The 18,731-nt window shown below is 35.9% G+C and overlaps 1 protein-coding gene across 1 annotated transcript in view; it reads right to left on the reverse strand.

Moving 5' to 3' along the window:
• Positions 1–18,409, reverse strand: part of LOC137404910 (NFX1-type zinc finger-containing protein 1-like) — an 89,522-nt gene extending 71,113 nt beyond the window's left edge. The window contains exons 1-12 of the mRNA XM_068091137.1: positions 18,057–18,409; positions 17,281–17,514; positions 16,351–17,098; positions 13,550–13,827; positions 12,559–12,695; positions 9,416–9,626; positions 7,415–7,563; positions 7,155–7,335; positions 6,317–6,519; positions 3,509–3,613; positions 2,785–2,922; positions 2,434–2,567 (exon numbers count right to left, since the gene is read on the reverse strand). Of these exons, the coding sequence (XP_067947238.1) occupies positions 2,434–2,567; positions 2,785–2,922; positions 3,509–3,613; positions 6,317–6,519; positions 7,155–7,335; positions 7,415–7,563; positions 9,416–9,626; positions 12,559–12,695; positions 13,550–13,827; positions 16,351–17,098; positions 17,281–17,514; positions 18,057–18,409 (2,871 nt within the window). The remainder of the gene's footprint in view (positions 1–2,433; positions 2,568–2,784; positions 2,923–3,508; positions 3,614–6,316; positions 6,520–7,154; positions 7,336–7,414; positions 7,564–9,415; positions 9,627–12,558; positions 12,696–13,549; positions 13,828–16,350; positions 17,099–17,280; positions 17,515–18,056) is intronic.
• Positions 18,410–18,731: the final 322 nt, after the last annotated feature.

Genomic DNA, 18,731 nt, shown 5'->3' on the forward strand with positions numbered 1-18,731 from the left:
TAGTGTGGTAACGGATTGATTTGTACCTATATATTTTATATAAGAAATGGTATTTTGAGACTCGAGTAAATTGACATACCAGCTCAGTCCCAGAACACATTAAACTCGTATGTCGAGGTATGACTGTATATACATACAGTCATATACATGTATACTGTATACATATACAGGTATGACTGTATATACATACAGTCATACCGGTATATACATACAGGTATGACTGTATGTATATATTAAAACCTCTAATTGAATGCCACCTCTATTTGAACACCACCTCTAATTGACCGCCACCCTGAGAAAAGGGTTAAAAATTGAGCGCCACTCTAATTGAACGCAACCTCTATTTGACCACTACTTTGACATTATTTGATCTTTACGAGCCCATAATATCAACTGATCAGTAGAAGTGTCCACAAAATTGTAGTAATAATGAATTGTTTATATCAATAACAATTAATTCTCTCGTTGTCCAATTCCAAAGCTTTTCATTTTTTTCATTAAAACTTTGAAAGTGGCATGTTAGAAATAATCAATAACTGCCTCAGGCTATAGTAGTAGTTCTCTTTTTAATGCGGTTTTAATACTTCAAAGTACAGGTATATAAAAAACGGTTTACATTTACAATGGTAAATGTATGACTAGTTTTAGAGTAAAGGTTGCTTTTAGCGAGCAAAACTTTTATGCATTGAATTTGTGCTAAATGCAACGCGTAAAAGGTTTGCTCTGCCAAAAATTGTTTGCACGCTAATATCGACTACTTCAGCAGTGCAGAAGATGAGTTGAAGTCAGAAAACATTGTGGGAGGTATTCATTTTCTGGTCAGACAACCAGGAAATGTTCAATCTATCAAAAGCAACAATCAGAACGCAGCTATTCAAGCAAACGGAGCAAATATTTTTGTTGTAAAAACGTTAATTTTTGTTTCTGTATGTATTATAAGTATGATTTGTTCATGTCACTTGTTCATGAATATATATTTATAGCATTTACTAGATTATCATTATATAACTTATAAAATTGCAAATTTATAGCATACTATTTGATAGCATAATTGCGGTTTATCTGATCTAACAATGGATCGACACTCGTAACTCTTCTTCTATTGCACATAAAAAGCTAGTTTTGGGTGCACACTCTAGCCAACATATCAATGAGTGCAATGAGTTGTTATGCAGCATTGGTAAATATAGAACTGAAATGAAAATATGACTTCAAATTTCGAAAAAAATAAAAATTGAAAGCTTCAAGAAATTGTAACAAGGAGACAGGCTATAATATCATTGCAGGTTAATTGCAAGCAATAGATATCAACTGGTAAAGATATTTCGCGGTTTCTCAGAGCACATTTATTAAGAGATCTTTGACAAGTTGAAGGTACATGTAAGTTAGCAGATTTATTGCGTCCATAAAGTTTAATATCGCTACACCTGAAGGAGAGAGTAAAATATAAGCGACGTTCAGCTTAATGTAAAATTACCTAATCATGGATCATAAACCATGTGGAAGTGGTAAGAAAAAGGGAGTTTTTTTTTTAAAAGGCAAAGGAGTAAGCTTGGGAACCTCATGAAACAGATAAGGCAGCTTGCATGTATTTAAGCTTCATTTAAAATAAAATCCTTATAAATTAAACTATTCTCAGAACAGATTATCTACGTTGTTGGGGCATCTACTGTATAGCATAAAACAATGAAGTAAAGTATAACGCAATATAAAAAAAGTGCAATAAAATGTAGCATAATGCAAGATACTTTAATGTAATATAATATTCTATAACACAAAAATTGATATGTTAATCTATTAATGTTAGTGTTAATGTGATCTATATAATATATTGTAGATATTTGTATGTAAACTAGCCAAATGCCAGTCATTGCAATGGATAATAAAATATTTACCTAATGAATTTGAGTAACTTAAGCTAGTAACTTAAGCTCATCTAACTCTTTACCATATATAGCAAGAGCCATGTCTGACGCCATCCTAATAATTGTTGTTACACGTAATTATCTCTCATGAATCATGATTTTCAAGCGTGCTAGTAATAACCAATAGCGTTTTCTCAATTGCTTTAGAAGTGCATGTAGTAACTGATGTAAGGAGTATGACCACAATTGTTCTACAATATAGCAATGCAGCCACTTGGTCTAGTGGTTTAGCACGCCTGATTGCAGCCCTGAAAGTTCTGAGTTCGAATCCAATGTGAAGCTGATTGTTCACTCATAGAATTTAATCGCTATAACTGGGCACACGACAGACAAACAAACACCAAGATATATATATGGTGTGATAATTGGTCGATAAATTTGGTCAATGGTTGATAATTGATAATCTAGTGATGGTTTGTTAAGGTTTCTTCTAATCTACCATTTGTGTGAAAATTACTTTTCAGCTGGTAAAGATCTTGTCTCATCATAGTGCCATGTAATAACTTACCATAAAACTATGCAATTCTTCATGGTATTGAAAGAAAGATATTCCTAGTTGACCTGTGGGCTTGGTAATTCGCCTTTTGAGGTTGCAGCTTTCAAGTCGCTCACTTTTGCTTCTGCTTCCAACTCGAACCATGTCTGTGAAAAAAACTTGAGTTCAACATGAGAAAATCGACAGAAAACTTGATCTTCCATGTGTATATGTAACTGACCTTCATGTTAATGTTTATGATTTATGTTTATGACACATTTACATCACGCAAATATATGAGTACAGCCTTCAATATTTATAATGCCTGAACTCAATGATAACTAAAGCAAAAGGGGAATAATGAATACGCAGTAACTGTTTTACCTTCAATGGAACAGAAGTTGAGCATTCCTTCTAGGAACTGGTCCAAAGCATGGTTAGTGTAGCAGACTATGAGTACTTGGTTAAGTCTACTCTGTCTCCTCTCTCGCCAAGACATTGTTCTATCGCTGATGGTTAACCCTGAATGTAATACAACAAAGTTTTATAGCTCTCAATCATTTTTCTCCTCAATATAAACAAGAGTAAGAGAGTCCTTAAATAGAACTTAGTCGGAACCCGGTTTTTCTTTTAAACATGTCTGCCCTTAAAAACATGGCTGCCCTTCAAAATTTGGCTGCCTTTTAAAACGCGGCTACAATTTTAAACACAGCTGTCCTTTTAAACATGACTGCCCTAGTAAAGCACGCTTCAAGTCATACCATAGAAAACAAGCAGACCAAGGCATGAAACTAGCAAACAGGCCAAAGTACAAGTTTCACTTTTTTGTATATAGAAACATCTCTTGTAAGTCGACGTATAACTTTTATGAAAACTACTTCGTAACTTGAAAATTATGTACATAGAGTATTTCTTAAGTAGAGGCTTCACTGTAGTTAATAAGTAAAGTTTTTGATAACAAGGCAAAAGAGAATAATTATTCTAGATGATGGTGAGAGTTTCATGTATTGGACAGTCAAAACAGGCTCTGAAGAAGTTACAAAATCGAGGTTGGCTTGCAAATGACTACAAAATAACTAACGATGTAATTCACCACATAAATACAGACCAGAATCGGTTGTTTCCTGGTCTGTGGAGGAAATACCATACAGATTGTATAACAGCATTTCGACGATCTTGAGACCAATGAAAGTTTTTCCTGTGCCAGGAGGCCCTGCATGAAATAAAATGTTAGTATGATCTTAACAGCTTTTACAAACACTAACATAATTATTACAAACACTAATGTACAGGTCAGACAAAGAAGCTTGTGTACAGTATGCAAGTGGTTTAAGAGACAGTGTCTAAAATGGCTCAGAAATGTGCCAACACTAGCCAAACCATACGGGTGCACATTTTTTACAGAAAAATAATTTTATATAACACACTGCCGAATCATGTAATAGACAATTGACCTGTGATCCATTAGCCTTCAAGAACATTCTCAAGTGTTATTCCACTACCTTGTAAAAGATAATTGACCTATGATCTAGTAGTATTCTAGAACATTCTCAAGTGTTATTCCGCTACCTTGTAATAGATAACTGACCTATGATCTAGTAGTATTCTAGAACATTCTCAAATGTTACTCCACAACCTTGTAATAGATAATTGACCTATGATCTAGTAGTATTCTAGAGCATTTTCAAGTGTTATTTCGCTACCTTGTAATAGATAGTTGACCTATGATCTAGTAGTATTCTAGAACATTCTCCAATGTTACTCATCAACCTTGTAATAGATAGTGGGGGTCCTATCACACAAAGTTGTCGTCAGAATAGTGACTTTCAAAATCACTGTCGTCACTTTTAAAATCACTGTCGTCAATTTTAAAATCACTGTCATCATTTTCAAGTTGGTAACCAAAACAACCTCTTTCTTCACATTCGTTATTTTAATACAAATATCCATTCTGGTGGCACCGGGTTGCATTAAAAACCTGAAACTTGCTCAGTTTGAACTTCTGCTAACCAAAAGCATGGCTCAACCAGCGACCTTCACAAACTTATTAGTGATGTTTGGGAGCGTTGCTGGTTACTCCGAGAAGAGTGACAGCCGTCTTAGGTTTTTAAGGCTACATTTTTTGTACTGAAAATAGACCGAGATTGTCTTTAATAATCACTGTCAGTCACAGACTTGGAAACGGATTTGCTGTCAATGTTGTGGCATTTCATTGCTGTTTTAATTATTTGGCAGTCTATAAATGCTGGGCCAGATGCTTCAAACCTAAACTAGTGAAGTTTCGGTTGAACGTGTTGATTTATGGACAAATAATAAGTTAGTAAAGGTACGGCTACACATAACAAAATTTTCATTGGTTCTAACCAAAATCACGAAATGATTGAAACAATTAGAATTATTTTGCGCCGCTAGATTCGTGCTAGCGAGCACGATTCCAGCAGCTTTTGCAATTAGTATAGTCCAAGAGACGTATAATGACACACAATAAAAGTTTAAGTACAATTCAACATAGTACCGACGATGCAACTGCTTAGATTGCGTTATTATCTGTATTTATTGTTTGGACGCTATAGCTACAAACTGTTTATTTTTTAATTATATTTCCTTTTTAGCAGCAAAAGTTTTGTAGTAGAAAATGTTGCCATCTTTAGCGCAATCAAGTGGGTTGCATCATATTTACTATGGTATTTACTATAGAATTTTTATAATATTTTTCTTGCGTATCGCATTATGTTCTCGGACAACATATATCTTAAAATTTGCTAGAGTCGTGCTCGCTCACAAACAATAGCGTAACTTAAACAGTTACATCGTGTGTTCTATGTTGAATTGCTTTTGTACTTTTATTGTGTGTCACGATACATGTCTTGGACTATACTAATTGCTAAAGCTGCTAGAATCGTGCTCGCTAATAATTTGTTTACAGTAATCGTTTAAAGCGTTTTGTCAACGAACTCGGTGGGCATGCACAGCTCAAGTAAGTCTGTGAAGTTCGACCGATTAATTCTGCATTTTTCGTGATTTCGGCCAGAACTCAGAATTAACGAAAAATTCCGTTACGTGTAGCCGTACTTTTAGTAATCCTACTTACACAATCATCGTCACCTACATTGATAAATGGTCGTCTCGTCTGTCACTTTTTAAATATCCCTGTCGTCGGGTCGTCAGAATCGTCACAAAACATGGGAGAACCCCCAATAGTTGACCTATGATCTAGTAGTATTCTAGAACATTCTCAAGTGTTATTCCACTACCTTGTAATAGATAATTGATCTATGATCTAGTAGTATTCTAGAACATTCTCAAATGTTACTCCACAACCTTGTAATAGATAATTGATCTATGATCTATTAGTATTCTAGAGCATTCTCAAGTGTTATTCTGCTACCTTGTAATAGATAATTGACCTATGATCTAGTAGTATTCTAGAACATTCTCAAATGTTACTCCACAACCTTGTAATTGATAATTGACCTATGATCTAGTAGTATTCTAGAGCATTCTCAAGTGTTATTCCGCTACCTTGTAATAGATAGTTGACCTATGATCTAGTAGTATTCTAGAACATTCTCAAGTGTTATTCCACTACCTTGTAATGGATAATTGACCTATGATCTAGTAGTATTCTAGAACATTCTCAAATGTTACTCCACAACCTTGAAATAGATAATTGGCCTATGATCTATTAGTATTCTAGAGCATGCTCAACTGTTATTCCACTACCTTGTAATAGATAGTTGACCTATGATCTAGTAGTATTCTAGAACATTCTCAAGTGTTATTCCACTACCTTGTAATAGATATTTGACCTATGATCTAGTAGTCTTCCAAAACATTCTCAAGTGTTACTTTAGTAGTTCATCATAAACAAGTGACACATCCAAAATACATGCTAACTTTGTTCTGCTCCAGTTACCTTGAATGACAGCAAACTCTTTGGTCAAGGCCATTTTGTATGCTTCAAATTGTGACTCATTGAAGCCCAACTCTTTTGCTGATGGCCAATTTTCGAGATCTCGAAAGACTGAAACTAGTTTAGTAACTTCTTTGTCTGCTGTAATGAATCTGTAGAGCATTTCCATAGACGTGTATGCTGGGGAAGTTACATCTGTCTCAACTCTGTAACACCAGCTTTTTAGGCTATTTTTATCCCTTAGCAAGCAAGATTACCAGATATTAGAGAATTGATAGAACATTATTCAATAGCTAGCTTAGAAGAGTAAAGACAATATAATCTCGAAAAGCTTATATTGATGCTTGTAGTTGGTACTTTACTGTTTCCTGTTTCAGTCAGTGCAGAGTTTAGTAAAATAGCCATCTCACCAGTTCATAGCAACTGAAAACTTATGCGGCATCCTCATTGCTTGTCTGGAAGTCTTTATAATTAAAGTTTATGTAAATCAGTATATAAATTAACTTTTTGGTTCCGATTCACCTATTAACGGCAAAGACTGATGAAGGCATTAGTTTTTATTCAATAAAATCCAACCGAGTTAATTTTAAAATAAACTCTAGATGTAATGGCTGAAAGGATTTTTTTAAAGTTAAACAATGAGTTGCAGTTTTGCACTATTGTACAACTTTTGTACTAATGTACAACTATTAAATATCTCTGTTTGTATAATAAACATTTGAAAAGACCTATTTATAGATTGAATGCTTGAAATCAGAGCAAGGCTCGATATGTTGATTTACACACCTCCGCTATGGAGAATGCAACACAAGACAAGATGGCATCTGCAATTAGTACCAACCTGACAATGTGCTTTGCGAAAGCGAACTCGGACTCTGACAACTCCTGCATTCCTTTCAGCACGTGTTTGTAGGACTCAAAATACGCCGTCGACTCCACAGCGATGAAAGGAGTTTTTTTATTTGCTAGCTGATCAAACGCTTTCTGCGAGTCCGGAAGAAACTCGATTCTGAATTCTCCAGCTAAGAGTAAAAATTAGAGTTATTAGTTGAATATATCATCAATAATGTTATAAACAGATGTATATGGAAATCTATTAACCTTTGTCGATTTCATCCCGATTGATGACTACAGCGAAGAGGCTAATTTTATCAAAGCCATCTTGAGACAAGCATAGGAGTGATCCAAAGATCAGTCTTTTAGCAGACTTCCACTTAGTTCTCTGAAACATCCTGCTCGTGGTGTCCAATCTGTGACAGAAGATGAAATACTAGTCAGAGATCAGAGTACTAGCAAAACCTTTACTAAAATATTTGCCACGAAACATGCCTGTCCGACTGTCTGTCCAAAGCCAGAGTTGCAGGTTGGGATAAAAGATTGCTTATTATGGGACGCGAGCTCATGACATTCAGCTTAGTAAACCAACGCTTTAAAATCTGAGCTAATCAACCACCTTCTGCAATTTTAGAATAATTTTAAAAATAGTCGTTCTCTGTGCTTCATGAGAGAAAGCGAACAGTAATAGCATGCATGAAGTTTGGAAAAAGACCATTTATTAATATTTTTTCACGGCACACCTGATGCTCTCTCAAAGCTCGCTGGACTGCCAGAGTACTTAGTGCTAACAGATTTGAACCGAGACGGTCATATTTTAAAGTACGAAGAAAAAACAGCAATGAATGCTAATATTTCCAAACTTCTTGCAGAAAAATAAGTAAAAATTGTTTTTCATTGTCAGCAGAGATATGCGTCGTGTACAAATGTCAGTTTTCATTTGATCAATGTTAAGGATGTTGCCAAGGATGCATCTGTATATATATAAATATCAGGATAACATATATATGGTATATAATAATAGGATAAATATATATTTAAATCTAGGAATGAAAAAATGGCTCCTCACTAGATTTGAACTCGAAAACTCTGATCCTGCAGAAAAGCGTGCTATCCATTAAACTACATGTCTACCTGACCATACTATAGGATAATTGTGAACATACCTATGCAACACAATTACAACAAGCTGCACATACTTATGCCTCTTACTATAGGTTACTGCTAGCACGCTTGAAGTTATGCTTGACACGTAACTTAACAATTATAAGTAAGTTGGCTTCAGACAGCTTTGAACAGACTCTTATCATGGTAATGTTCAAGCTACTAACTAGCTTAAGTTACTAGTTTAAGTTACTCAAGGTTATTGGGAAACAAAACTTATCCGATAGCAACTAAATTTAGCAACTAATGCTAAACTTCTTGGGCAAAAACTTTTTTATTCCCCTTGCAACGCCCTCATCCAGCCAGAGTAGTAGCTAACATCGTTCTTACTCTACAATAGCTGTTTTGATTTTACATGGCTACACAGCTGCTTATTTTATACTGATTTGATTACACTGAACAACAAATCAAAGAGACGAATCACTCAGTGGGAAACTAATATTGAAAAAGTGAAGTGAAATCTTTTTATCCAATCTTTTGAGCTTAGTAACAGTTTCGAAAGTATTTAATTTCCATACCTGTTTTCTACCATTTATGGACTAGCTACCAGATAAGACAAATTACATGAATCAAATCACCTGGTCACATAAATCAACTCACTTGATCATCTATATCAACTCAATTGGCGTCATATATCAAATTCTTTGGTAATATATACCAACTCATTTAATAACATATATAAACTCATTTGGTAACATATATAAGCTCGTTTGGGAACTTCTATCAACTCAATTGGTGACATATATTAACTCACTTGGTAACATATATAAGCTCATTTGGTAACTTCTATCAACTCACTTGGTGACATGTATAAACTCACTTGGTAACATATATAAGCTCATTTGGGAACTTCTATCAACTCGCTTGGTGACATATATAAACTCACTTGGTAACATATATAAGCTCATTTGGTAACTTCTATCAACTCACTTGGTGACATATATAAACTCACTTGTTAACATATATAAGCTCATTTGGAAACTTCTATCAACTCGCTTGGTGACATATATAAACTCATTTGGTCACATATAAACTCCCTTGGTCACATATACCAACTCACTCGATCACATATACCAACTCAATTAGTTACATAACTCAACTCACTTGGTCACATATACCAATCCAACCCGTGAAAATTCTGGTTCCAAAACCTTCAAATTTTCATAGATTTTAACATCTCCAGATCTAAAGCGATTGGGTCCTCGCAATTTTGGGTTTTTTTTGAATTCCTGAATTCCTAGTCTTAGGGTGGAGACAAAATCTTCTCTGAGCAGACGAAACTGTATGTCCAAGTAGTCATCAACGCTCTCAAACGCTGTCAATAGTAGAAAAACACATGATCTATCAGTGAATGTAATTAGCTACTTATCTGTACTGGTGTGGTATATTCTAATAAGAAGGGTCAGATGACGATCACATGTTGTCAATGATGAAAAAAGATGATCTGCAGTGAAAGGGTATACAATAAGCTAAAACACTGGATACTACTTGAATGACATCAGCAGTCATAAGGTAAAAGTATACTGGTAAAATATGTAAGCCTTTTAGTGACTTCATAATTTAGTATGGCCATTACTGGCACAGCAATGAGTAGCAACGAGTTGTTAGGTACAGTGGAACCTCGGTTCTGGAACATGATCCATTCCAGAAGGATGTTCGAAAACCGAGTTGTTCGAGATCTGAAACAGGTTTTCCATTAGAACTAATGTATGTAAATTTTAATCCGTTCCAAGTCGAGAAAACAATTACAGTAAAGTATTTTTTTTCAAAATTTTACACCATAAACTGTACTGTATACGGCATACTATAAATAAAAATGGGTACATATAGATCATGTTTAATTTTAATAAAAGATATTCTATATATGATGATGGAAACAGAAAACAAAAAGTAAACATTTCATATGTTTTGCTCTTAAAACATCAAAAACATTAAAGGTTAAGATACAATACCAAAAATTGCAAAAATTGTTAATGAAACAGCAAAACATGCAACAGATCAGTTACATTAAACATCGTGTGAAAAAGAAAATATAAACAGCGATGGCACGTTTACTTCACATCTTTGAAGGAGAATCCTCCTCCAACACAATTTAGAGTAACTCGACTGGAGGGGTTGTCTCCCTAGCAAATCTCTTCGGTAGAGGAGACACCGTCCCAGATGGTTACTTTCTTTTTGTAAAAAATTTATAAAGCGTAACTTGCTTCTCTGTTTGTTAACAAATGTTTCCATGATGTTTCCGGAGCTATTCCGTATGTTTCATTCCAATGCGCATGCTCCGGTTTGGTAGAGAACCGAATTTATGTTTGAGATCCGAGATGAACAAATCTCTAAATTTTTGTTCAAAAACTGTATTTGTTCCACTATATTTGGTATTAGCTTTATACAGTTGGCTACAGTTTTGTGAAATTATTTGCTCAAATTCAGTTCTTTATTGTTTTAAAATGAGCGTTGAATCGTGGCAAAGGAATTGAAACTAAATAAAATTTCAAGTAGCATAAAACAAAAAACAATTAAAGATTAACTTACACTAAATTTTAGTATATTTTATCAGAAAGCATTGCTATTTTTCTATCATTTGCAATTGTTTCTTATGCTTTAGATGATCTGACTGCCAGGACAATATTTTGCACAATTTGCAATAATTTCACAATTGTGCACGCGTTTTTTTGATCGTTTTAACCGCGATCAAGTTTTGTTGATTTTAATCTTGACATATCCTGGTAGTCAGATCACTTCAAACATCAAAAACAATTGCAAATGATATAAAAATACTAATACTTTCTGACAAAATCTACAAAAATTCTGTGTAAGTTCATCGTTAAAGCCTGCATTCAAAATGTTCAAAATTCCAATGCAGGTTTTATAGCTAAAATGGGCAAGTGGGAATGTCGAAGAATAGTGACTGTCTGAACTTTTTGTTTCAGTGTATGCAGTGAAGGAATTTCTAAAAGGCTGGACCGGGTGCTTAATAATCATTTAATTTTTTTACTAGTTCAGGGTCCATTAGTTTGTTAAAAATGACACCATCCGCATCTATTGATGCTATTAGTGCATACTACATCTCCGTAGTAAAAGAAACAAACAGAGCTTACAGTTATGAAAAGGTGAAACAATCACACAGACACACACTTATAATGTATAAGTTAGTGTAATCAAAATGAGGTGGCTTCCATTGCTCTAGATTCCATTTAACATATTTTTAAAAGCCAAAAACATTTTAGAGGTTGTTAGCTAAGAATCTGCTTTTTCAGAACTTTATACAATTTGGTTGTAGAGTTTTGACATGAAATAACCCCTCCCAAAATTTAGCTTCTATGTCAAAACTATCACATGTTGGAAAGAATATCCTATAAGTATGATTATAAGTATTCTTATAAACATGATAAATGCTTTCAGTTATTATATGAAGCATTAAAACAAATGTGCTATTGAAACTGCTAAAAGCCAAAAGTAAAAACTGTCAATATAAATACATGTAATTAGTAATTAGTGTAAGTAGAAAATTATATGTAAAAATTAAAATTAATAAAGCGATGAGCAGTAAAAAGATGGTATTTATCATCACTTCTCCTTAAAGAGATTTGAAAAGAAATGCAGACTCATCAGTAAGTTTGGGCATAGAATGAGTGATAGAAATTTGTCACGCGACCTCCGCTAAATTACTCTATACTCTAAAATGTAGGCTAAACTAGAGTTCACTCTACATTCCAGAGTGTAGAGTGAACTGAACACTCTAATAGAGTGAACTGAACACTCTAATCGAGTGAACTGAACACTCTAATAGAGTGAACTGAATACTCTAATAGAGTGAACTGAACACTCTAATAGAGTGAACTGAACACTCTAATGGACTGTTCAGTTCACTCTAAACACTACTCTAAACTTGTAGTGTTTATATTTAACACCAAGAGTAAAGTGTGAACATTACGAGATTTGTTTTAACCAAATCTTAACTCTAATTTATTATAGTTTAATTAACATAATTTGTATATTCAATATTATTCTTATGTTTCATTTCTAGTTTCTACCAGCTTTTTATATTTACTTACAAAACTTTTCGGTTTTTCAAAGTTAAAAGTTCCTCTATAAACCAAAACAGATATTTGCTTAAAATTTTTTGAAACATTGTCAAAATCTTTGTGTGTATATTTGTCATAAGTAGTGTGCATTACAACAACTTTTTTATATACTCTATACCCATATGCTTTACTCATGTCTCCCTAAGTGTTGGAATTCTTGTATACCTTTATCAGTACAGTTAGGCCTCAGCTGTACTGTTCCCGTCAAATCTTCTTCTGTTGGGTAAACTGATATTTTTCTGAAGTCTCCAAGAGGTTTCGAGTCTAACACCATTCTGCCTGTTCTGTTCATCTCTTGTTTCCTGCAGAAAATGCTTGATCAACTTAGTAAAAGGAAACATTATAAACAGGAAACTTGAGCAGTTTTTGTATTTACACATCCTAGCTGATACTACCACTTAGAAACCTATTCTTGCATATAGAAGCACGGCCTCGGACTACGAAAGCACTTAGAGTAGCGTAATACCTTTTGATCTGAATGTCATTTCAAAGCTCTGAGCTTGTAGGTGACAATGAAAAATCAGAAACCAAATACAGTGTGTGCCCTCGAATTATGATGACCCTGTTATTCAATTTTTTCACCCTGCGATGTAGAACATGCTGATTTTTTGTCCTATCCATGTGAAATATTTTTTGCTATACGAAATCAACAAAATTTTCTCTTGAAATTCAAATTTGGCAGTAGGTGTGCTAATTATGTCGGAATAACAAATATGCCGATATGCTATTCACCAAAATCCCGCCCAGAATACCTGAACGGGGTACGATGCTCTCGATGGTGAGATTAGCCAGAGTATTAACAAAAGTGTGATTATGAGATCTATAGTTCCAAAGAGACAGACAGAACAGAGACACGTAACGATGCAAAGGGAACGCAATAGCTGATATCAACTATGATCAACTGGGATCAACTATATCTTCATAGTGTTGTAAATACGATGACGTCTTGTCGATTTTAATCTTAAAACATATTGGCAATCAGATCACCTCAAACATCAAAAACAATCGCAAATGATAGAAAAATATCGATACTTTCTGCTAAATGTACTGAACCTTTGTGCTAGTTCATCTTTAATTCACCACCAAAAAGGGGGCCAAATAAAAGGGAAACTGCTAAAAACAAAGGCTAACTTAAGATACACATTTCACAGCCTACCGCTTCTCACGCTCTTCTTCTTCTTTCTCTTCCTGCTCAACCTTAGCGGTCGCCTGGCTATACAGACTATAAATTCCTCTCAGCTGGTCATTGTCTACAACTTCTGCCTTTACCAGCTGCTTCACCATTTTCACATGACGAATGAGACACTTGGAGGCAAGAGGATCCACGGCGCAGAGGCGGTGGAATATTTCAAGGTAGTTTTGCAGCGCGTTTAAAAGCGGGTCAATTTTTAGAGAGGAGGCGGTTAGAGCTCTAAAGAACCTCTGAGTACATGTCTGCAATAAGAAGGCAGAAAGGGAGCATAAATTCTAAGTTTTATGAGCAGATTGTCAGTATTTTTTAATGGTCTAATAGTATTGAAGAACTACTAAGTAGGACTGTCATTGAGGGTATTTAAATAAAACTGTAACATAAATAAAAATAACATGCCAAAACAAACAATTTAAAAAATACTTTGTTACAAATAAGATAAATGCATATAAATAAATCATGATGCAACTCGCAACCTTAATCAGCCATCCTGTTCATTACAGCTATTTACAGTAATCAATTAAAGAGAAAGCAACTCCTCAAACAAACAGGAAACGGGTAAAAGCAAATACAAAACAGAATTTGTTAGTAGGGGTTTTACGCTGAACAAAAAATGCTAATAATTCAATCCTTTATCAAAAGCGGGGCATACTTTTTGAGCATCTGCCTTATTTTTGGAAAAGCCAGTCCACAAAGTACTAAATCTATTACGACATTTCCAGAGCCGCCAAAGTCAATACATGTAACTAGAGCTGCACAATGATCGCGTTAATTAAACGATTAACGCAACTATTACAAATAAACGATTAACTGAGTTGGGCCAATTAATCTTCAATTAAAATGCAACCGAGGTGATGATCTTGATGTGGTTCCTTTCCTTTGTACTGTTTAGTACCATATGTTATACTAACGTAGCAGGTTACTACCATTTAATTTACTAACAAATATTATGACAAGCAACACTTTCTTACCAATAAATTAAACCACAATTATTTTGCACTCGACTATGAAAACACAGTGAGTCGCTAACATTAAACTTGTTTATACAATACAATGCACAAGCGCCGTGCCGATCTAGCTGTAAGCGGACATGTTGTTAGTTGTTTGAACATGTTTCTAGGTAACAGCAACAAAAGTGATTTCAGTATTATTTAATATCTTACAGTTTATTTTTGTTTATTTTTTAAATACTTCTTCAAGTAAATTATACATGTATTTTCATTTTTCAAAAAAATCACAATCATATTTCAGCTTCAGAATATTAGTAATATAAGATTGACACTTTATTGGAACATGAAAGCAGAAATATGTCTTCCACCCTAGGTAGCGCATTTCTGTAAGTTGTTGGAAGCGTAAACAAAAAAGCGAAGTGCAGTATATGCCAGAAAGAATTTGCTTACCACCACAGCACATCATCATTAAGATATACTTTAACTAATTCTCATCCTACCGCGCAGAAATCCTCACCAGCTGTCGCAGACAATAACTAATACTACTGACTACCGGCACTGCTGTCCCATGTGAGCGGCTATTGTCTAAAGCTGGCATTATCGCATGTAGGAAGAGGGCATCTCTTCATTCAGATAATGTGAATAAACTGTGCTGTCTCAACTCTTGGCTCTAGACTTTCATAGACAGTTTTCATACTCATATTAATTAGTACATTTTAACTTATGTACATTGTACATAACATGTACTACTGCTAACAATTGTTTAAAATATAATTAATCTATATGTAGCTGTATTATTTGGTTTTGAATATGCAGATTTTTGCAAGATTAATTCTAAGATTAATCGAAGATTAACTGGGTCAGACCAGTTATTAATCGCGATTAATTTTTTTAATTGTTGTGCAGCTCTACATGTAACAGTGTGTTGACAGGTCTTAGACCCATTTGTTGTTGATAAAAGCTTAGGTCATTAATCTCTCTAACAAAAACTAACTTACGACCGTGTGCAGTTTTCTTGACAGTTAAAGTTTAACTTCTTACAAACATAAAGTATTAAAGTCAAATTGAACCTCGGCACATACAATACAATTAACAAATTAAAAACACAACAAAATTAAAAATACTGATTCAGACCTTTTTATCTAAATACCTGTTTGAAGATGTATGTTACCCAAAAAACCCTAAGAAACTATTTACAGTCAAAGTGATTTGAAATTATGTCTATGAGTATTCTGACAGTCTCGTGTGCCGTGGGAGATCATCAGCTGTGCCGACAAAGTGCAGAGAATAAGTGTGTACACAACGACTCTCCAACATCCCAAAATGGATTATTAGCAGAGGTGTTGGAGTGTTTGGCTAGTAATCCAAATATCAAAAGTTTGAATCCTATTCGGTACAATTCTTTTCTCAACCTCCAACCATGGCTTTGGAAAGACGACTCTCATCATAGTAAAGATTAAACAGTTGGAAAGTCTTAACAAGCCTGAGAAGGTTAGCAAAGCGATTGTTGCAACTTTGCTGCTAATAATGTTCCATTAATCAAATAAAGTTATAGCTGACTCTAGCAGAATTCTACCAGGTTTCCTACGCATATTCCTGTCACTTGTTAGGTATAAATTGCAGATAGTAATTTAATGAAGAGCATTGCAGAATATCACAAATTGTAGTACAAATCAAAGTACAGCGTAAAATTTACATTGCCATTTGCTATTGCATTTGCTATTACATTGGCAATTTACATCTGCTGTTCACCACTCGCACTTGTGCACCACTGGCACCTGCAGTGCACCAATGACACTAGTTCTACAACAACGGTACCTCTGCACCAGTAGCAGCAGTAGCAGCAGTAGCAGCAGTAGCACTAGTAGCACCAGTAGCACCAGTAGCACTAGTAGCACCAGTAGCAGCAATGGCACCAGCGGCACCAGTGGCACCAGCGGCACCAGTAGCACCAATAACACCAGTGGCATCAGTAGCACCAGTAGCACCAGTAGTACCAGTAACACCAGTAGCACTAGTAGCACCAGTAGCAGCAGTGGCACCAGTAGCACCAGCGGCACCAGTAGCACCAGCGGCACCAGTAGCACCAGTAGCACCAGTAACACCAGTGGCATCAGTAGCACCAGTGGCACCAGTTGCACCAGCGGCACCAGTAGCACCTGTGGCACCAGTAGCAGCAGTAACACCAGTGGCACCAGTAGCACCAGGGGCACCAGTAGCACCAGCGGCACCAGTAGCACCAGTAGCACCAGCGGCACCAGTAGCACCAGCGGCACCAGTAGCAAGAGTAGCAGCAGTAGCACCAGTGGCACCAGTAGCAGCAGTGGCACCAGTAGCAGCAGTAACACCAGTAGCACCAGTAGCACCAGTAGCACCTGTGGCACCAGTAGCACCAGTAGCAGCAGTAACACCAGTGGCACCAGTAGCACCAGGGGCACCAGTAGCACCAGCGGCACCAGTAGCACCAGCGGCACCAGTAGCACCAGCGGCACCAGTAGCACGAGTAGCAGCAGTAGCACCAGTGGCACCAGTAGCAGCAGTGGCACCAGTAGCAGCAGTAACACCACTAGCACCAGTAGCGCCAGTACAGTAGCAGCAGTAGCAGCAGTGGCACCAGTAGCTCCAGTAACTCCAGTAGCACCAGTAGCAGCCGTAGCACCAGTAGCATCAGTATAGCAGCAGTAGCACCAGTAGTACCAGTAGCACCAGCGACACCAGTAGCACCTGTTTGACACCTAGTGGTCATACAACCAGTTACCTACTTGTCCAAGAAACTTGGCAGGATCTTCGAGGAGGGTTGACTTCAGTGAGTCTAAAAGGCTGCCAAGGGAGTTGTCTGCCATCAGTGCATTATTTATGATAGCCAACATTAGGTCTACCTGGCCATCTTTAAGGGTGTCATCAATAAGAAGATCTTTGAAAGACTTCTGATAGCAAAACATGGCGGAGTCTCGAGGGGTTGCAGTTGATTTGATCTGCAGCCTAAAACAAACAATATGAAAATTATAGCTGTGCCTACTTAGAGAAAAAAGCACAGAAAACTGTTTTTATTACTCGAATCCATATAAACATAGATATCTGTATTATTGTTGTCTTTTAGCAGCACTACTGACTGAGAAAATCAAAGTGAAAATTCCACGAATGATAAGTTTATCACCATGCACGATGCCGACAGGCAGTTTATTCCACTGCTGTTCGAAAAATTACTTTTTGCTAACAAAATATATGAAATCACCGTATTATCATGGCATGATTTCACATCCAATGAAGCTATATCTCATTGTAATAGTATTGTCTGCAACCACCAGTACTACTAACATTAATACAGTCAACAGTACTACAGCCAACAGTACTACAGCCAACAGTACTACAGTCAACAGTACTACAGCCAACAGTACTACAGTATTATAACTTTTTGTTCAATTAGAATATTATAACCTTCAGTCGTTCTGCAGTTACCAAAGTTAACTACAGAATACTGTGAATGTTTCAGGAGACAGTACATCAGTGTGTAAAATACTTACAATTTATATCCAATAGGTTTTGTGGAAAGGTTCTCTCGACTACTCTGAGTTGTATGTCCACGACTTTCAGCCCTGTCGCGACCTCTATAACCTTCATGGCTTCTAGAACCTTCCTGACCTTCACGACCTTTATAGCCTTCATGACTTCTAGAACCTTCCTGACTTTCACGGCCTCTATAACTACCTGGGCCTTGACGACTTTCACCCCATTGAGTATTTGCTACTGGACCATTTCTCCAAGAATCACATACATCTTCTCCATATTTATTATTGTTGCCAGCGTGTCGGCCTTGGTTTTGACGACTACTTTGACCTTCTCGTAAAGCCGCAAGCCTCCAATTATCAGGTTCCATGGTGTAAAAAGTTGGCTAATTGCTAGTCAGCAAATTTGCTAGTCAGCAAATTGGCATTTCTACAATCAGTCACAGGTAAATGTCACAGGTAAATGAACAAATTGACTTGCAGATATATATATATATACAGTCAAACATGGATAACTCGAACTTCACGGGACCGAGCGAAAGTGTTCGAATTATCAGAGCGTTCAAGTTATCAGAGCACTGTCACAAGTCCATGTATTTACTTATTTATTAGTAGATACATGTACATGTGCAAACTATAATATAAATCAAAAGCACAAATGGCTTGTTTCAAATTAAATGCTTCTAATGTAAA

The sequence above is a fragment of the Watersipora subatra genome, chromosome 9, assembly GCF_963576615.1.
Source record: "Watersipora subatra chromosome 9, tzWatSuba1.1, whole genome shotgun sequence".
In the NCBI taxonomy this organism is placed as follows: Eukaryota; Metazoa; Bryozoa; class Gymnolaemata; order Cheilostomatida; family Watersiporidae; genus Watersipora; species Watersipora subatra.